This window comes from Nansenia antarctica, assembly GCF_963989245.1.
Source record: "Nansenia antarctica genome assembly, chromosome: 4".
Taxonomy (NCBI): Eukaryota; Metazoa; Chordata; class Actinopteri; order Argentiniformes; family Microstomatidae; genus Nansenia; species Nansenia antarctica.
The window spans coordinates 8,135,915-8,157,745 of record NC_137689.1 but is presented as its reverse complement, the minus strand read 5'-3'; the positions used below and the strand labels follow the sequence as shown (position 1 = coordinate 8,157,745).

At 43.9% G+C, this 21,831-nt stretch overlaps 1 protein-coding gene across 3 annotated transcripts in view; it reads left to right on the top strand.

Moving 5' to 3' along the window:
• picalma (phosphatidylinositol binding clathrin assembly protein a) overlaps positions 1–21,831 on the top strand; it is a 50,008-nt gene that overhangs the window by 6,883 nt on the left and 21,294 nt on the right. For all 3 annotated transcript variants that reach the window (XM_080527909.1, XM_080527907.1, XM_080527908.1), the window contains exons 3-12: positions 9,968–10,110; positions 11,450–11,525; positions 12,150–12,252; positions 13,690–13,783; positions 14,217–14,328; positions 15,634–15,740; positions 16,632–16,673; positions 17,779–17,864; positions 18,692–18,815; positions 19,674–19,777. In XM_080527909.1, coding sequence (XP_080384035.1) covers positions 9,968–10,110; positions 11,450–11,525; positions 12,150–12,252; positions 13,690–13,783; positions 14,217–14,328; positions 15,634–15,740; positions 16,632–16,673; positions 17,779–17,864; positions 18,692–18,815; positions 19,674–19,777 — 991 coding nt within the window. The remainder of the gene's footprint in view (positions 1–9,967; positions 10,111–11,449; positions 11,526–12,149; positions 12,253–13,689; positions 13,784–14,216; positions 14,329–15,633; positions 15,741–16,631; positions 16,674–17,778; positions 17,865–18,691; positions 18,816–19,673; positions 19,778–21,831) is intronic.

The following is a 21,831-nucleotide window of genomic DNA, read 5'->3' as shown; positions in this document are numbered from 1 at the left end:
CAGGGCTACAGAACTCTAGGCCCAGGGTTGAGAAGGGCGTTCTGACTCTATCCCATACAGTAACAGGGTTGGAATACAGTTTATGAATGGTAAACTGCAAACTGTCGCAAATCTAAGACTGCTGCTTCCTTGTTTTGTTCTCTCTTCCTTTGTTTCTGAGTGACACAATGCAGCCTGGTACCAGTTTTATTTAGGTATGGCTTGAATTATTTACCAGGACTATAATGCTACTGCTTGTTCCTCTCTGCCGCCAATAGGCTATTGAGCTAATAAATCACTTAGCCTGTAGCTATTGCCTACTACGTTCAGTTATAGAATAAGGCCTCGTGTTACTCTGAAGGCTCACCCACACACTCCAGGCTCCCTGCTTGTCGATGAAATGCCACTTGTGAGCGATCACTCATCGCTCACTTGTGGTGGTTTTGATTGAATTGTGGTAGGAGGCCTAGTTCTTTCACCAGGCACTAAATTATGTCCTATTCTGATCCACGATTGTGAGAAAGTGGATTCCCCCCTCGCAAACCTCATGAAAACAGATCCCGCCGTAAGGAGGGGTTGACACGGCAACAGTAGATGAACTTCAAGTTGCGAGACGGACAAATGCAAAGTTAAGGTTCGCTAATGAGGTTAGCAAATGTCCCAACGAAAGGTGGACCTCTCTCTCTCTCCGTTCCTGAGGTGGCGTCCATCTAGAACCACCAGAGATACCGCAGCGTTTCTTCTGTTAGCTGAATCTGAAGCCTTTGTGCCCAGCGAGAGGTGCCCAGCGCCTGCCTCCCACTTCACCCTGAACCCCTCCCCCCCCCCCCCCCCAGCGAAACGTAGCCCACGGAGCATGTGACCGCCGGGGCATCGAATGGCAGTCCTTCAAAAAGAGTGCTGACACACCACGGCCCTGGCTGAATGGAGCCCACTGTAACTCTGAAAGGCCTTTGAGATTCAATATCACGATTCAAAGCTGCAAACGGGGCACTGCCATCAAGCACTCATTCTCTCTCTAGTCTCCAAAAGAGCCTTGGTGGCACTATTCTCTGGCTGGATTGGGCCATTCGCAGAGACCCGTACTGTGCCCTCTGTGTAAGTGATGGCACAGGGAAGCGTGTGTTTGTCTTTTTTTTGTCTCTGCTACTCCAAAGTTTGCGCTTTGAATCAAAACAATGATACCCGCTATGGGGTTGGGGTTGGGCAGTATAAATGTTTTCCCTCACGTTTTCTACCGTCAAATCATAGCATCATGGCATTTGTAGCATCATATGGTAGCTATATGGTATAAAAAGCATCACACACTAATGATATATTTTGTTTCATGTCTTATAGTCTTATGTCATATAGTCTATAGGCTCATCATTTGTCTCTAAAATATTGATTTAGCTTCCGGTATGAGACGACGCTCTGGGACTCCTAATTACGCTTGCTTGTTTTTGAGTTCTTCTGTTTCGGGGGCAGCTGTGAGAGAAGGCGGCGGAAATAAAATTGTCAATCCATAAGCGTGGCGTGCATCAACAGTGTTGTCTGCCGTGTGGGTTTCCCGCTGTGATGGGAATCACAGCATATTTTGTGCAAATTAAGCATCAATGTTTTGTTTTCAATCGACTTCTCATGTAATAACTGTCTGAAGTCTGCGACCCACTGACCTCACCAGACACTGGGTATCTTCTCTGGTGATGCTCTGCCAGGCCTGTACTGTAACCATGGTGATGCTCTGCCAGGCCTGCACTGTAACCATGGTGATGCTCTGCTAGGCCTGTACTGTAACCATGGTGATGCTCTGCCAGGCCTGTATTGTAACCATGGTGATGCTCTGCCAGGCCTGTACTGCAGCCATCTTCACTTGTTCAGTTTGTTGACACATTCTCTCCAATCTTAGTTAATGATTTAACCTGCCATATTTGTAATAGCCTACTCCCTTTGATCTTCCTGTGCTATTATTGTATTTAAAGAGCTTCTAATACCCCCATATTGCATTAAAACAAAGTTGTAAGCATTCATAAACAACTTTCATCTACTATGCACTGTTTTGTATTTTACATTTACATTAACATTTTTGGCATTTAGCAGACGCCTTATTCCAAAGCGACTTACAATTTATACATTTGACTAAGCAAGTGAATCATCAATCACCAGTCGTAGCAGGAAGAGTAATCTAGCTCAGGCCAGGGGCCATTGGCAGTCTCTGTACTTGCTGTGAGGATGTATAGCAGCGCATTAGATGCCTAAAAAACATAAATAACGTGTCACAAACAGGTGGTTCACAAACTGTCAAGCTTGTGTTCGACTATATCTGGTGGCAATTGGAGAGGAGGCCATTATAGAGGCATGATTCAGAGCTGTGGGCTATGCTCAGCAGGCAGAGTGAACTAGCAGGCTCTGGAGAGAAAGGCACTTCCTGAGTGGTTGTTGAGTGTAAACAGCCAACAGGAAGTCATTACGAAAATCCCCCCCCAAAAATGTCGTGGAGACGATTAAACGGAAGATTGGGATGAAAGGAGAGGTGACCGCATTGCCTTTTTCATCTGTTTCCTGTCAATCACGTTTGAATTGTTGGCTTGATTGAACTGTTGTCGTTGATACGTGGCATTTCAAATAAGAATGTGCTAGATTTTCGACATGATTAATCTATTCAAGACGTTTTTAATTTACAGGTAGGCCGTATTGCAAACAAACACATTCACCGCCTTGACAACATTGGGAGCGTTGTAATTTGGCTTTTCAAATTCATTCTATTGTGTCAGGCAATTAGTTGGATCCCCCCAATGACTGTTAATTAGATTCTTTTATAGTATCTCTTCTCTGGTGGCCTCCCGACACGTGTTTATACTGAGGGTGACATCTGTCTTTTCAAAACAGCTTTGCAATTGGCAAACTAGTGAACATCTCATTTTATCAGGCAGCTGTTTTAATTCAGTTTATCTTGTACACTGTACATGTTGTTTTCTGTCACACAGATGTCCTTAGGATGTGTTCATTGTAAAGTAATTATGCTTGGGGATTGTTAAAGTTGCTTTGTGTTTTTGATGTGCTGTATAAAGCATCAGGCCTACATGTAATTGCTTACTAGGTGTTGGCCTGTGGTGGCTGAAGCTTAGTAATGAAGCCTTTCATACTGTATGAAGTTCCAATTAATCTACCCCCAGCTCAGGTTGTATAATGTGGTTTTAAATTAGTTCGTGTTCATGTGTTTATTTCTCTTCTTGTGTGCATTCCTTCCTGTTCGAATAACAGTAGGCTGTAGGTTGCACTGGAAGTGAAAAGCAAATATGGCCATAAATGTAGACTTAGTTCTCACCAGGCAGTATTATGTCCCTCATTCTATTTATGTATGTCCTTTCCTTATTTGCAATATGCAAATGAGAAGGCAAGAACATCAGGCATAAAATGAAGTGCACACATATTTAACAAAAGTGCCTGCCATATGAACGCAAGGAGCAGAAATATTGCTTTTTAATAAATAGTCTACACAACTAAAATGACAACAGGCAGCTGCCGCTTGATAAATAGAAACATTCCGAACACAAAAGATACGCTGAGCCTACCATAGTCATTGCAAATAGACTGTTTTGCATGTCCTTTTAACATAACAACACTTAACATAACAGACTAAAAGATGAAGCCTCTTCCTTGAAGTTCAGTCCCAGGAACATGAGCATATTTACCCTTTCAAGTGTGAGGCAAGACCTCTGAAGCTGTGCTCGTTGCGCATGTTTATTTTTTATTTAACCTTATTGAACCAGGAAAAGTCTCAAACAGATTTTTAAATATCATTTACAAGAGCGTCCTGGCCAAGATTCCAGGGTTGCATATATCAATATCTATATCTCAATATATCTATAATGAATAGGAGTGGTCCCAGGACCAATCCCTGGGGCACGCCCTTGGATACACTAACGGAGTTAGAAGAAATACCTTCTGCCTGCACGCCCTCTCTTCCTGATAGATCATTTGAACCAGCAGACAGTTTGTTCTGACAGTTCTTTCAGTTGTTCCCTCACAAGGGATTCCAGAACCTTGACCTGGACAGACGATTTGGACATGGATCTCTATACTTCACACTGTCAGGTCACCACCCCCTTTCAACAGGGGAAGAACAAAGGCTGACATCCATATCAGAGGAATTTCATTTGTGTCTAGGGAGTGATTAAAAAGATATGTCAGAGGTCAGGTGATGCAATAGAATCATCTGCTAGCTTTAGAAAGTAGGCTCCAAGTTATTAGGACTTGCCAATGTTATGGTGTCTAAATGTTTGAGGGCTTTATGTGCATGTCTGAGACTAACCAGATTAAAACTTAAAGGATTTGATTTATCGTATGACAGTCAGAACAAAATAGTAGGGGAATTGAGTAATGTTAATCATGAGTAATGTTGACAGTGGCAGACACGGTCAATGAGGTCAATAACATTTCGGCCTAATCCGAGATTTCATGAGAGTCTTTAAGAATGCATGGCGGAAGCTCTAGGCCATTTTTTATTTCCAGCTAAGGATTTAATTGCCTGTCTAAATGTCATGGGATTGTTTAAATTGTTTGAAATGGAATGTTCAGACACACAGACGACAGTGTCAGCGCATGCGCAACACATGGCGGCATTCGATTCCGATGTATCGAACAAGTTGTTACAGGTTCTGAACGGGAACCGGTTCTCGATTCCCATCCCTGAGGGCCAATCGCATTTCACCCCTTGGCCCTGGCCTCCATTTTAGCCCTACCCCTCCGTTTTGCACGTTCACGGTTATGCTTTGATAGGCTTTGATTGATATGATGCCCGAAATTTAACTAAAGTTCAGCCACAAAGTTGTTGCACTGTTGTCCGATACCAGTGCAGACTGGCAGGGTAGGAGCACGGGTTGCTAGCCTACAGAACACCCCTATTCTATCATGAACTGGTCTTATAATGACGCATTGTTCTTTTTTATTTGATGACTTGTTTGATCGATTGATAGCGTGAAACGTGAAAATTGTGAACGAATCGCGAGCGTTGACGCTTTTCTATGATACTACTGATGATGACGTATCAGGGTCTTGAAGGGTTGTCCCATTTCATAGGGGAAGATTTTCAACCACTACCCCTTGTGACTCTGTTCCGAGGGGCAAGCCGAAAAGCGAGTGGCTCTCTGAAACGAGGGGTAGGGGGTAAAAAAGGGAAATGGGTTAAATGAGAGTCATCTATTACAGTATTTAGTCCAGGGCTTGGCCCCTAGTTTCATTGCACTAGCCTGAATCAAGACTCTTTGTATCCAGACTCTAAATCAGACTTCAGTATTTGTACAGTATTGTGTCCAAAAGAGTTATACTGTAGGCTGTCTTATAAATGTGTTGTGTAGCTTTCATGTAGTTCGTTCTCCTAATGGAAAGGTTTACTCATCATTTTCAGTTTGTTTGATTATGGCTGGACTTAGCTACGTAGCTACAGCTGCTGATGCAGCCTTATCTGTTGAACTCCTTGTCAAGCTTCTCAACCCTCATCCCCTGCCTCCATAACTCCTCTACACAGCCTTCCAGACCAGAGCCGAGCCCCGGCCACACTGGCTGTAGGATCTCAGAACTGAACTCTTGTCTGATTCCCACCAGCTGCTTCTTCGTGTTCACTTCCTCATTGCATGCTTTGGATTCTAAGACCTTCGCAATTTCAGTTGACATTCCTGCCAAATCTGTTGCTGCTGCTGCTGCTGTTCCTCCTGGGCTGATGTGAGGAAGATGAAGTTAGGCTCCAACACACTGTTGCACTTGTAGTATCGCCTCTCTCTGGGTTATTTCGGCCTGTTATTTCTATTTTCTTCCTCCATTTGCTCCCCAGCCCCATGTGCATGTCACCAAGGTCACTGTGTCTGTTTACACACTACCTGTTTTCGTTGACTTTAAGGTTGAGTATCGTGATTGTTATGTTCCGCAATTCTGTATCGATACTCTGACTGATTTAATTAATGTTTGTAGTTATTTATGTATGTATTGAATCGCAGCCTATGTATTGTGATAATATTGTATTGTGAGATCCCATGCAATTCCCAGCAGCCCTAGTGCTTCCTGTAGGTTGACAAACATCTGTTGTGTTACCCCAGTAGTCTATAAGCAGGGTTGCTCCCCTTAAAGATCCATATTCTTTAAAAAGAAAAAAACTAAATTTTCAGTGCTATACTGTGCTATACATTTCTGTACTGAATATACATATACTCTGCTATACGTCTCTGATGACCCTACTAACACAGAAACAGTGAAATGCCTAGATTAAAGATAAGATGCTAGAATGCTATAGATTAAAATCTAAGTGGTATTTTCAACAACCAAAAAACTTCAATTGCATGTTTTGTGGGACCTCAGAGACCTACATTAACTTAAGAGCATAATAGGTCTCCTTTAATGGATTTGAAAGGCTTTGATTTTGGGAATAATCAGTAAGTAATTACAGAGTAGACTATCACTACATGAGACATGAGAACAGGCCAGTCATACTGTAGCGACACTGCTACTGAAAGTTAGCCCTTGGTGCAGTGGTGATGTTTTAGGAGGGGGGGGGGGGCTGAACCATTACTGCTGTCTACATCTACCCTGTCCCTATAAGGGTCTTTCAGAGCAGCGATTCATTTCAATTCAAGTTTCCTGTCATGAAATGCAGGAAGTGAAAAGCATCCTGCTGCTGAGTCAATGGCTTTTTTTTCTCTTTCTAACAGCAATTTAGGAAGGAAAACGATAGCAGAATTAGATTCACACACACACCCCGTTTCACAAGCCGTAGAGAGAAGGTAACTTTGTGCCATTCTCAGAAATGTCACAATAAAGGAGAAGTTTCAGTTCCACAACACTAGTTATCGTATCATAACAGGGAAACAGATGTGTACAGTTGCTTTGGGGATTTTCTTAATTATGGTGAACATACTTCAGTCATCCACTGTAGACAAGTCTTCCTTGGTCTACCAGCCAGTTTGCGATCGCTAAGCTCACCTGTGTTTTTCTTTTTTCTTATTTTCAGTCGTGTTCCAAACTGCTGGTTTTGGCCATCAGGATCTGTCTGTGTTTCTGATGGTCCAACTCAGACTCCTCAGTCTAATAATGGCTTCTTTGACTTTCCTTCACCCCTATTTGGTCCTCATGTTGACAGACACCCACAGCAGACTCCAAAAGCAACGCCTAGAATCAATATTAGACTCTAACAGCTCTCTTATGCCCGCACAGATGATGTGATGAAATACACCTGACTTACAATTTTCGGGGAAACACCCGTCAAGCCAATTTTCCCTATTTTGCCCCAAAAGAGCAGGAATGTAGCCTATAAGAAGTGTTATCATTTGTAAATGGTGTAACCAATACGTACAGTCACAGATACTCTCAAATGAAAGCTGAGAATCTGTACTTTATTACAAACCTTTATAGTATAGAACCAAAATAAAATAAAATAAAATGCTTCACTGTCCCATTACTTACACAGGGCAATGTATACTGTGTCCTATCTCCATTCCCCCCTAGTCGTCACGGGCCGGCTCTGAAAAGCCTTTTGTTGTCACATGGCAAAGCCTTTTGTGGGTGTCAGAATGGCTTCTGTTGTCAGTAAAGGTGCTCTGTTAGACCACCCATGTCACACAAACAGGCTGGCAACAATCATCTCTTCAAAGGAAAGAAAGAAAGAATAGAAACAATTGAATGCATGATGAAACTTTGATATTGCCCTTTTGTGGATGTCATAAGAATGATTCGTGGTGTGCTATGTTACAGCTGTTGGTGAATGTATTTGTATGTGTGCTGTGCCCTATTAGATTAAACTGTTCAATCTTTTGATGTTCATGTTATGGGCACATTCGCAACCAAATGATGGCTTCTGAGGTTTGGATTGTTTAATACATTTTTACAAAACATGTGTGTGTGTGTGTGTGTGTGTGTGTGTGTGTGTGTGTGTGTGCATTCGTGCGGCGAAATGAAATCCAATGTCATTGAACTGGATTCTACAGGGTAGATAGGACAGTGGATTCTCTATAGGATAGATAGATAGATAGATAGATAGATAGATAGATAGATAGATAGATACTAGATAGATAGAGAGATAGATAGATAGATAGATAGGACAGTGGATTCTCTATAGGATAGATAGAGAGATAGATAGAGAGAGAGATAGATAGATAGATAGGACAGTGGATTCTCTCTAGGATTGATAGGACAGTGGATTCTCTATAGGATAGATAGATAGATAGATAGGACAGTGGATTCTCTATAGGATAGATAGATAGATAGATTGATAGGACAGTGGATTCTCTACAAGATAGATAGATAGATAGATAGATAGGACAGTGGATTCCTCTCAGAGGCAGACTAACGCCCGAGGGTATTCCCTGTCCCCAGACAGACATTTGTGACCACAGCCTGAATACAGAATAATCAGTGCAGTTAGGAATGCATCAATACTACTTTTCCGTTGCTGTGATAGGAATTTTGAATGCTAAACTGATTCTGATACTGAGTACCGATCCAAAAAAAGACTTTTTTTGTTGTTTTTTTTTATAGTGAAATGCTACTGCCACGCGTCAAAACACACAATTTGGTAGCCTGGGGTGGTCCAGTGGTCTAGCATCGCGGTCTACAGCGCACACATATGGCCATGTCGGCATGGGTTCGAATCTGGCCCATGCCCTGCTGACATGTCCTCTCTCTCCCCCTTCTTCTCCTTACTTTCCTGTCTGTCTTCACTAGATCTGTCCAATAAAATGAAAAATATGAGTGGGACCCCCCCAAAAATAACTTAAAAAGACCCCCACACAATTTGTTTTATTAGTGTTGTTGGCTCAAGTGTGGAGTAATTCCTGACGACAGACAGGGTTGCCAGATGGGGCGGGTTCCCGCCGAATGGGCTACTTTTGATCACACTGGGCCGGGAAAAAAAGCATTTGGGCAGGTTTTTTGGATTTTACAAATATCATTGGCAACAGAAATACAGTTTAGGGGCAGGAGATGGGCACCTGCCCAATAGGAATTAGCGTTTTTCTGACAATATATAGGTTTTGGGTTGGTGTTTTTTTTTCTTTTTTTTTTAAAGTAATTTCTTCGGATTTTTTTATTTTATTGACAGATATAGTAGAGATTTAGACAGGAAGGATGGGTGAGAGAGAGAGGAGGGATGACATGCAGGATATGTCCCCGGCCGGAAGCCCCCCCCCAGGGTTGGTGGTTTTTGGTGGATTTAGCGGTTTTTAGACTGTGGTTAGGCTGGAAATTGTCAATCCCATATGGCAACCCTGACTACAGACATGGTTGTTATTGTTGTCACCGCTCTTGTGCGATGCTGCCTGAGTTTGGCAGGTTTGTAGGACAGTTTTGCGTCATGGCGTCAGATCAGTTAATACCTCTCTGTCCAGGCAGAGCCACACAGACTTTGGACTCACACAGCTCGATCTGCTGGGGAACTGTTTGTTCAGAATAACGTTTGTGTACTTACTCACTCCCACTGTCTCATCGTGCTGTCTCACAGTCACACACACACTAACACACACACACACACACACACACACACACACACACACACCCGTGCACACACACACTCGCAAACACTCACACAGACACACACAAACACCCGCACACACACACACACTCGCAAACACTCACACACACACACACAATGCTATGTATACTGTATAGTAAGTAGGCTTGGGACTTGATGGTTCTGGAGCCTAACGGCCCATAGGGGGCAGGAGCCTATCTCCTGTTTCCGTAGCGTGAGGCGGTGGCTTGGTGTACAAGTACCACCCCCCTGGACATGACGCTGGTATGTCTCAGGGTCTTACCCCCCCCCAATCCAACCCTTAATGCTGAGTGCCAAGCAGGGACCATTTTTATAGTCTTTGGTACGACTCGCCGGGGATCGAACTCACGACCTTCCAATCTCAGGGCGGACACTCTAACCACAAGGCCACTGAGCTGAGTCAATGTCTACTGTCTAGTGCCCACTCTAACCTGCGTGCCTCTCCTCCTCCTCCTCTTCCTCCTCCTCCAGACCTGATCCAGTGCACCAATGAGATGAACGTGAACATCCCCCAGCTGGCCGACACGCTGTTTGAGAGGACGGCCAACACCAGCTGGGTGGTGGTCTTCAAGTCCCTCAACTCCACACACCACACTATGGTCTACGGGAATGAGGTGGGTACACACACACACACACACACACACACACACACACACACACACACATACACACACACACACACCACACTATGGTCTACGGGAATGAGGTGAGCACACACACACACACACACACACACACACACACACCACACTATGGTCTACGGGAATGAGGTGGACACACACACACACACACACACACACACCACACACCACACTATGGTCTACGGGAATGAGGTGGACACACACACACACACACACACACCACACTATGGTCTACGGGAATGAGGTGGGTACACACACACACACACACACACACACACACACACACACCACACTATGGTCTACGGGAATGAGGTGGGTACACACACACACACACACACACACACACACCACACTATGGTCTACGGGAATGAGGTGGGTACACACACACACACACACACACACACACACACCACACTATGGTCTACGGGAATGAGGTGGGTACACACACACACACACACACACACACACACACACCACACTATGGTCTACGGGAATGAGGTGGGTACACACACACACACACACACACACACACCACACTATGGTCTACGGGAATGAGGTGGGTACACACACACACACACACACACACACACACACACACACCACACTATGGTCTACGGGAATGAGGTGGGTACACATACACACACACACACACACCACACTATGGTCTACGGGAATGAGGTGAGCACACACACACACACACAGAGAGACACACACACACACACACACACAGGGGGTGGCTGTGGCGCAGGAGGTAGAGCCGGCGTCTAATGATCACAAGATCGGCAGATCGGTTGTTCAAACCCCGGTTGGCCACATGTCGAGGTGTCCTTGGACAAGACACTGAATCCCAAATTGCTCCCAATGAGCAGGCCGGCGCCTTGCATGGTAGCTTGCCGCCATTGGTGTGTGAATGTGTGTGTAAATGGGTGAATGAGAGGCCGTTGTAAAGCACTTTGGAATAAGTCAGTCCATTTACACATGTCGCAAACAAAGATTGTTGGAAAGAGAGTACTGGATCCTAAGTTGCTCTGTCTTTAATGTGTGCTAATGTTTGGATATACTGTAAGTATCAGTCTTCAGCCACTAAAGGGTGTTAAAAATGTGAGTCATTATCGGCCTCTGGAAAGAGCACTTGTGCTATAAGGTTGCCATTCATTAATTAGTAAAGTAATTAGTCCTCCTTGTGCGAAAACACAATCAATCTAAAAGATTAATAATTAATTCATTATTAGTATTAATAATTAAACTAAATGTCCTTTTAAGTCTACAGTGGGTGTGCTCATACATTGAGTGTTATTTTTATGTGTTGCAGAGATTTATACAGTACTTGGCTTCGAGGAACACGCTTTTCAACCTCAGTAATTTTTTGGACAAAAGTGGCTTACAAGGTAAGTGCCATGTCCCTGTCTGTCCCAGAGGCAGCAGGTGCAGTGTGCTGGGCTGTGTTAGTATGACACGACGACATGCTTCAGTATCGGACGACGGAAAGTAGTAGAATATTCTCTCAGTGGCAGAGGAGCTGTCAGACCACTCGTCTCTCAGGCTGTGGTTCCAGAGCTGTACAGGGTCCTCGACCTGGGGATGGTACTAGGCCTGGGGCTGATTCCAGAGCTGTAGAAGGTCCCAGGCCTGGGGATGGTACTAGGCTATGCTGGAGGCCCCTGTCACTCAAGAAAACAAATATGGGACAGACTGTATTCCAATCACAGCTAGTGTTGAAATGGGGAAAAAGAAAATGGAAATATTAGGCCTTGAAATCCCATTGTTTAAATCCAGTGAATGTGAAGTGAAAAATGTAATCAGGATACTACAAACCTCCAGAGAGAGATGTTATCTTATGTGTTGTGTATCACGATGAAGATGTACCTTATGCTCAAAGACAACATCCCCTCTCTCTCTCTCTCTCTCTCTCTCTCTCTCTCTCTCTCTCTCTCTCTCTCTCTCTCTCTCTCTCTCTCTCTCTCTCTCTCTCTCTCTCTCTCTCTCTCTGTCTCTCTCTGTCTCTCTCTCAGGCTACGACATGTCCACTTTCATTAGGAGGTATAGCCGTTACCTGAACGAGAAGGCTGTGTCGTACCGACAAGTAGCGTTTGACTTTACAAAAGTAAAAAGAGGGTAAGGAAACATTTTCAGGCTGCCATATGTGCCAGAGTCTGGTGAGAATGTCCCCACGGTCATTTTTCACTTGTTTACAAATTATGAAAGTGCAGATTGTTTATAGCTTTCCAATGATGTGTCATAGCCTACATTGAAATCTGAAAATGTTAAGTTGAAGAAGATATGCTTATTTGAATGTTGGTACACCTCAAACACCTCATACCAGAGAAAATCGCTCTGAATCAAAACACACGCGTTTGCTACCATCTCGTTGGTAGCTAGCTAGCAGCTAAGAAAGAACATCGCTATGAACATCTAACTGCATGTTTAGCACATCACAACATGCTGATAGAACAACAACATGCTGAAAACACATAACTACACATAATTAGATGATCACAGAGTCCTTGCTTTTGAACACGTCCTAAAACTTAAGTTTTATGTTTACAAGCCATGTATCACTGACCCAGTAGCCTACAGCAGACGATACAGTGAATCCAAGTTATCACAGACAGGTCCCCACCCCCCCCTGTGCTTGCTCTCTCAAGACTCAAGGGACCTTGGTACATATATTTTTTATATCCTTTAAATAATTAATTATATAAAGTAATTAATTATTGAAGAATATAACTAAAAGAACCCAAAATATAAGATTGTCTTACTCCATTGTTTGTAAACAAACACTGTTAAAAACATGATTTTGATCGTGGGTCGGCTGTGGCGCAGGAGGTAGAGCCGCCATCTAATGATCGCAAGGTCAGCAGATCAGCGGTTCGAGCCCCGGCTGCCCACATGTCGAAGTGTCGTTGAGCAAGACACTGAACCCCAAATTGCTCCCAGTGAGCGGGCCAGCGCCTTGCATTGGTGTGTGAATGTGTGTGTGAATGGGTGAATGAGAGGCTGTTGCAAAGCGCTTTGAATAAAGACGCTATATAAGTGCAGTCTGTTTACCATATTTCCATCTATGAGTGTGAGATTGGTTCCACATCTTCAGCCCTCTCCCTCAGCTGTTTACGCCAACAAGTGTCGGGGAGATTTGTTGTTTGAATCCCAGATTGCCTTAAGATGTGTGTGTGTGGAATTTTAACACATTTAATAGTAAAAATACCACCGCTCATCCGTGATCAGACTTTGCTGAGGTGCTGGAACTGAAGAGTATCAGTAGAGTGCAAAATAACAGCATCCACACACTCAAACACTGTGAAAAAGACGTTGTTTTATTGCAAGCTTTCGGTCATAGACCTTCTTCTTGCATGTTTTATCAAGGGAATTGAAAAAGGATTATTGGCAAAGGTGCTGGACATGTCTCACATCAGGAGTAGGCCCTGAATGATTTCACAGTCCACTTCCCTATAGGTCTATGGGCCATTAGGCTCGAGAACCATCGGTTCTCAAGGCTACTTCCTTCCTTCCTTCCTTACTTCCTTACTTACTTCCTTCCTTCCTTCCCTGCAGGTCTGATGGGGTGATGAGGACCATGAACACAGAGAAGCTGCTGAAGACCCTGCCCATCATCCAGAACCAGATGGATGCACTACTTGATTTCAATGTGAGTTGTGTCGGTGTAAAACACCTAGGACCTGAATGATGGCCTCTAGCCCTGGAACAGACAGTACTGGCAATCAGCCTGGAATTGTTAGCCTTGTTGATTTAGTTCACTAGATCTTTCTGTGTGAGTTTCCTTAGAGTGCAATAACACTGTGCAAAAAAACCTTGTTTATTGCAAGCTTTCGGTCATAGACCTTCTTCAGGCAAGTGTGAGTTTCCTAAAAGCTTTGTTGCCCTAAGATCTTCTTAAGTCTACTGTGGGGGGGAATGGATGTAAAGATGATCTTCGTTACTGCAAAGTATTGGAGGAATTCCCCCCTGTCCTGTTGATTAGAAGCTGGTCTGTCTGTGTGCCAGTTCAACTTCTGACCAATGAGGATTCACGATGGATGACCTTGTTGACCTCTTGGTTTGCTCCCCACCTCCGTCTCCAGGTCAACGCCAACGAACTTACGAACGGCGTGATCAACGCGGCCTTCATGCTCCTGTTCAAAGACGCCATTCGACTGTTTGCTGCCTACAACGAAGGCATTATTAACCTGCTGGGTAAGTCCCCCCCCCCCCCTCCATTGACCTCATCACCATATCACCCATCACCATCGAGCTGCACTGACGCAGAGACACCTTTGCACCTTGTCTCTGGCCTCGGATGTTTGTCACTGCTCACTATCAACCTGTTCCACGCCTCCCAGCCCAAACTTTAGGAGGGGCTATAAAGGTTATTATTGAGCTGTGCTACAATTCTGTTTCATTGGAGCTCCAGTTCTGCTGTGTGATGTAAGGTCTAACGTTGGGGTCAACTTCAATTTTGCACTCGGGCAATTCCATTTGAACCCAGAAACCATTGTGTGTGTGTGTGTTCAAGTTTCAAACTCATTGTTTGGATTTCAAATGTAGCCTGTTATGTCCTGGAGGGAAGTGAAGGAATGTGAGAGGAGAGAACAGTGAGACAGCGAGAGGTTTGCAGACTAGTGAGACAGACTTTGGGTCTGTTCACCTGTCAATACTCTACAGACACAGTTCTGGAACCTTCCTTCAAAGAAGTGATACCAATTATGATACCATTAATTATTAATTAAGCTGATTGAAAACATCGTCAAATTAGTTGCAAAGCAATTAGATAAATTGTAGTCGTTTTTTTATTTATTTATTTTATTAGTTTTCATAACACAAATACATACCAAATAAAGCTAAACAAAACAAAGCGTACAAAAAAGCTAAAAGGTCATAATATAATAATATATATATGCCATTTAGCTGACGCTTTTATCCAAAGCGACTTACATTGCAGTGAGTGCATACCTTTAAGTATATATGGTCCCAGCGGGAATCGAACCCACAACCTAAGCGTTGTTAGTGCCATGCTCTACCAACTGAGCCACAGACGACCACAGGTAACAGGTCATACAGGTACGATGGTACATATAGAGAAGACACATTGTAGAGTATACAGGGTCAGTTTCCCAAGTTATGTTGACCGTATGATGAATCAAACCTATTCACCCCTGTCCAAATAAGCATGATATCACGCCCACTTCTGGAGATAGATTTCCACCTTATGTAATAACCTGAAGGATAGACTTTCTAGTGCTGCTAATTTACCCAACTGGATGTACGGTAGAAGGATAGTAATAAAATAAAGCTGGAGTAGCGCTGAACAACTGGTTTTGGAGGCCAAGTTGGGCTCATGTAAGTGTTTTCTAGTGCTGCTAATTTACGCAACTGGATGTACCAAACTGTAGTCGTTTTAATTGTGTGTATTGATTGTGTAATCATGAACATGTTGATAATCTCCCCCCCCCCCCTCCAGTTTCAATACCTGATTTTCCATGTTGTCCTGTTACATTTCAGAGAAGTACTTTGACATGAAGAAAGCTCAATGCAAAGAGGCCCTCGACATCTACAAGAAATTCCTCACTAGAATGACAAGAATCTCAGAGTTCCTCAAAGTAGCAGAGGTAAGATTCCACCTCGTTTAAACAAACTTCATGATACCATATAAATGCCTACATTAGCAATATACGGTACCAGTCAAAAGTTTCGACACACTTCCCCATTCAATTGAATGGGGAAGTGTGTCCAAACTTATCACTGGTACTATAATGTTTGGGGTAGTGGGGTAGTGTTTGGGGTAGTGATGGCCTAGTGGATAGTGAGGTGGACTGGTGATGGTCCTGAGTTCAAGTCCCATCTGGGAACACCACCACCACCACTTGAGTAAGACCTGGGAACACCACCACTAGTGTGTCCTTGAGTAAGACCTGGGAACACCACCACTAGTGTGTCCTTGAGTAAGACCTGGGAACACCACCACTAGTGTGTCCTTGAGTAAGACCTGGGAACACCACCACTACACTAGTGTGTCCTTGAGTAAGACCTGGGAACACCACCACTAGTGTGTCCTTGTGGAAGACCTGGGAACACCACCACTAGTGTGTCCTTGAGTAAGACCTGGGAACACCACCACTAGTGTGTCCTTGAGTAAGACCTGGGAACACCACCACTAGTGTGTCCTTGAGTAAGACCTGGGAACACCACCACTAGTGTGTCCTTGAGTAAGACCTGGGAACACCACCACTAGTGTGCCCTTGAGTAAGACCTGGGAACACCACCACTAGTGTGTCCTTGAGTAAGACCTGGGAACACCACCACTAGTGTGTCCTTGAGTAAGACCTGGGAACACCACCACTAGTGTGCCCTTGAGCAAGGCACTCCAGGGAGTTACTCCAGGGAGACTGTCCCTGTACAGGAGACTGTCCCTGTGATCTGTAATTGTAAGTCACTTTGGATAAAAGCGTCTGTTAAATGTTAAACACATTTGACCTTCTGTCCTCTCTCTCCCTTTGCAGCAAGTGGGCATCGATCGAGGGGACATTCCAGACCTCTCTCAGGTAAGACCTGCAGCTATCTGGTTTCCTCATGTTAGCCTGAAGGGCAGGAGCTCTGAGACTGAACCCTGCCCCCCCCCCCCCTTGCTTCCAGCCCCCTCCACTGTGCGCTGGCTTCCCCTGCCGCTCTGCCCCCCCCCCTGCAGTCTCAGATCCTCATAAATAGCCACACAGCCCTGTCTTCCTCCTCTGTCTTTCTCTGCACAGCACTAACACAACACACTGCATGCTGGGAACACAGTGCATGTGACCTCTCCCTCTCTCACTCACTCTCCCTCCCCCTGACCTTGCACGACATACAGCACATAAAGGTGTTAGCTTTAGGTTACAGGGATATACAGGATCTGGTAGGCTGGAGGCAGGGTGGAGGAGCTGGAGGAAAAAGACGCTTAGCAGAAAGACTCGTACCTTGATAATCATTAATAACACTGTATGTTAATTAGTCTGTCGCCTTTCCAGAAGGGCAGCATGTTGTTAGGTTGATTAGCAATAACAGGGATATTATGATTCTACACTTATTACGACAGCCAGTGCTTGTTGTTCACATGGTGCAATGCAATGCAATTCAATTTCCAACAACTTTATTAGTCCCACTAGGGGCAATTAGTTTAGAGCAGCATGTTCACAGAAAAAAACGCAAAACATAAAAAACGTCTCACCACATACAAACAACAAGTGCACTAGGAGCTAGGAAGATCATTGTGTATCGTGGGTACCTTGAAATACCATACAAAAACGATTTACAAGTTTTTTTTCTATGTAATTCATTTTGCTTTAGATTTGATTAGGGGCTCAGTTGCCATTGAGGTACTAGGCCTATTAGTTTCTTTTCTATTAGTTTCTTTTTCCGCCAAATCGTCTCTTATCGCTCTGTGACAATTACCACCTTTATATTCTGTATCTTTCCATTTTCAGTTTACAGTTTGTGTAAGTATCTGTCTCTCCCAATCTTTCTGTGTTTGAGAGTAGCTTGCTTCACTTCTGTGTGTACACTTACTTGCAATAACTGGGCATGCACAGTGTTGATGTTTTTGGCTTCTTAAAACTGTTACATCATGTGATTTATTCATGTTGTCCTTTGAACTTACTGTTTGTTTCCCGTCGCTAGGCCCCCAGTAGCCTCTTGGATGCCTTGGAGCAGCACTTGGCTTCTTTAGAAGGGAAGAAGGTGAAAGATTCCACAGCAGCCAGCAGGTACAGTGAATCTGACTTCCTGTTAAACCCCTTTCATCCCCTACGACCCAGTCAGACAAAGCTGCTCGCTCACTCAGCAAGTTTAGCAAGTGGGTGTAAGTTTGAGATGAAGTCTGTTTGGGGTGGGAGGCAATTCCAACAATGTGCGTTTTTTTAAACTGCATTCCAAACCCAATGCCTTCCCTCTCACCTAGTGTTTTGTCAATCATTTCCTGTGGAAAATGGTGACTAACGTACTCCTGTTTAAATCATGTATCGTTGATTAAGTGTCTCAGACTTATGTTATCCCCCCCCCCTTCCCTTTTGTGCTTTTGAACATCAGTCCCTGGTACTCTCTGCTGGACTGAGACAGTTCAGACACTGAAGGAGAAGGCTTGGGATGCAACGTCTGTCTGTGTGCATCTGTTCCCCTGCTGCTGCAAGCTCCAAAAGTATTCAGATTAAAAAAGAAAAAGCAAAAAAAGGAAGATTCTGCAGTTGTGACTGTTTTTTTTTGTGCACAAACCTACTCCTGGTTCCTGACAGACAGACAGACAGACAGACAGACATGTCCATGTCGTCTGAAATAGAAATCCTTTCCTCCTCTGCCAAGCTTCTGTCATTGTTGTTGCAGCTGGGTAGACTATCAAAGTCCAGTTGTGAATAACCGTATATTATGCACCACGCACTCTCTGTCACTGAGTTTGTAAAACTGCTTATGCCAGCGCAGCACTTTTGACAAAAGGCTGTAAACACTGTTCCCCTACCCCGCGCCCCCCCCTCCCTCCCTACCCTCTTTTCCAGCTGACCCCTGTCTCTCTCTCTTCCTTTTTTTTCGACCCATCCAGGGCTAGCACTCTCTCCAACGCCGTCTCTTCTCTGGCCAACACTGGCATATCTTTCACCAAGGTTGACGAGAGGGAAAAGCAGGCCGCTCTGGAGGAAGAGCAGGCCCGCCTAAAAGCGCTGAAGGTACATTTTCCTTTCGCACTCCCCCCTACTTTCCTCTCCTCTTATTGGCCTAGAGGGTCCACCTGCGCCTGCGCAGCCCCTTGGCAGCAACGTGTGTAACACGTTTGTTATAGTGAACGTCCCTCAAATGGCTGTGTGATGCTTCCAGGGAAAGAATATGGAAAGTTGCTTTAGAAAAGTCAATATTTTTTAGAAGTCTCTTCTTGTTGTTTACCTTCTTGTGTAGGTTTTGTGTCAGTAAACCCACACTCTGTTCACTTGTTACCGTCCACTGACCCTCTACTTCAGTTAAGACTAGAAAAAAAAAGTATATCTTTACACTCGTACACATTTCAGGACCCTCCTTTCATGACTTTTCCTAGATATGTGTGTTCTACCACCCAGTATCCTTACATTTTCAAAATCACATCAGGATAAGCTAGTATAAAGCTATTTTGCAGTGTTTCTGTGTAGGAGGCAGGATAATTTACAAGGCGGCCAACTAGTGGTCTTTGTGTGTAAGTAGCAGCTTCCCATTGTAAAGACTATGGTCATTTGACCCCCCGAGGCGGCTCTTATAGTAGGTACAATAGGCACGGCTGTTCTAGTGTTAAGCAAGCTTGAACGGTCCTGGAAGAGTAGCTAATGACGGCTAACAAGGATAAACTATCTTTTAAAAGTATGTTTTTATAATAATATGCGGCTAGCGTCGTTTGCAGAAGTGGTTTAACATGAACTATATTTGTAATGAGCGACCTTGTCCGTGGGTCTTGAGTAGCGCTGAGTAACTGGTTTTTGGATGCCACGTTGGGCTCATGTGCTGTAGCTAGGCTGTGTGTTCCGTCTTGTTGAATTTGGGCCCGTTCCCGCTAGGAGCAGCGTCTGAAGGAACTCCAGCTCTCTGAACCCACGGCCGCGTCGCCGGGGGCAACCGTGGGAGGGCCCGCCATCGACCTCTTCTCCACACCCAGCTCCACGAAAAGGTGAGGGCGCCGGTTTTAATAATAATAATAATAATAATAATGATTAATTGTATTTATCTAGTGCTTTTCCGGGGCTCAAAGACACTGACAATTATGGGGAAAACAGAAAACACAGAAACAACAAGCAACAGATAACATGAGCACATTGAACACAGAGTTAACGAACGGGCACAGGGAACAATTAACACAGCAATGTCCAGGGGGGGAGGGGGGTGGCAGGGTTAGGGGAGATGGTTAGGGGTAGGGAAGGTTGTATGCGTGGGAGAACAGGTAGGTTTTGAGGTGGGATTTAAAAGTGGAGAGAGAGGGTGAGTCTCTGAGTGGTTGAGGGAGAGAGAGTTCCAGAGGCGGGGTGCAGCTCGTGAAAAAGCACGGCCTCCGAAAGCCTTTGAGTTTCGAGGGTGGGACAGTGAGGGGAACAGTGAGTTTTCTCTTACGTTACCCAGACACCACTGCACTCACAGCCCTTTTCTCTCCAGAAATGTCTTTACCCACATACTTGTGCCACCACTGAAAATATACTTTACATTAACAGTACCTTGAAGTTCAGTTGCTTAATTGTTTCTTTTGGCTCTGTACTACAGTTTGGGTTTTTCAGCCTTTTGAAATAAGCCCTTGGACAGTTTTTATACGTAGTCCTAGGGGCACCAGAAGTAATGGGATGATTTGCTTGACAGGTGTTTCTGGTGTGTTTTCCGTTGCATCATTTGTGCTGCCATAAGAAAGCAACGTCAATGTCTAGTATTGATTCTAGGCTTTGCGTTTGCCTTTGGAGTCTATCCTATTGATGTCTGTCAACATGCTCTTTGTGTTGGTTGACATGAGGACCAAAAGTCTTATAAGCCTTGAATAACCTCAGTCAACCCTGTCATTCATGGTTCATAGTCATACACTTTTGATTTCATTTCATCTTAAACCATTTTTTGGGGGGTAAATGTCCAAAACACACAGAGCACTCTTACCAGTTTGTATGTAAAAAAAAACATTATTTCTTCCAGAGCTAATTTCTTTTAAAATACCTGAGTGAGACAAACAAAGCCGATACATGCCGACACCGACGACAATCTAAGTTGACTTCATTAGGACGTCATTTGAGGCGATGACGATCCACCAATCAGCACCAAGCATTTAGGAGGAAGTGTCTTAGATTAGATTAGATTAGATTCAACTTCTGTCATCGCAGAGTACAAGTGCTATACAACGACATGCAGTTTAGCATCCAACCACAAGTGCAAATAGTGATATAAGGGCATGATAGAAATAGAACAAGAGGTAGTGATACGTAACTGTAATATACACTATGTGCAGAGGTAGTATTGTAAACATCAGAGAGAGATTAGAGCTCGGGGGTTGAACTGAGTAAGTAAGTAAGTTACTAATGTTGATTTATATAGCACCATTTTACAAGGACAAACAGCCGCCCAAAGTGCTTAACAGAAAACACTAGTAAAAGAGAAAACAACAGATAAAAATACACTAAAAACAAGGTGCAATACAAATACAAGTGCAGAAATCAAATTGAAAGAATTGCAGTGTCAGGAGGCAGGCTCACCTCAGGTGAAAGGCCAGGGAGAAAAAAGATGTGTTTTAGCTAATTTAAAGCCTCAATGCTCTGGGCGGATCTGACGTGGAGGGGGAGACTATTCCAGAGCCTAGGGGCTGCTTTAGAGAAGGCTCTATCCCCTCTTGTTTTGAGTCTGGTCCTGGGGACCTCTGAGAACAGAATCCCCTCCCACATCCGTCTTCCATTGGACATCAGACAGCCATGCTCAATGAAAGTGTTCAAAACTAAGTTAAAGACCCACCTGTTTTCTGTTGTATATGTGTCATAGCCTGTGTATTTGTGTTGTGAAATTATGTGTGTTTTTAAATTGAAATAGTTGTTTTTAAATTGTTTTAATTATTTATTTATTTTTACCTATCATATTTGTGCTGTGAAAGTATGTGTGTTTTTAAATTGAAATAGTTGTTTTAAATTGTTGCTTATCTATTGTAAAGCACTTTGATGTAAAGTGCTATACAAATAAAGTTATTATTATTATTATTATTATTAT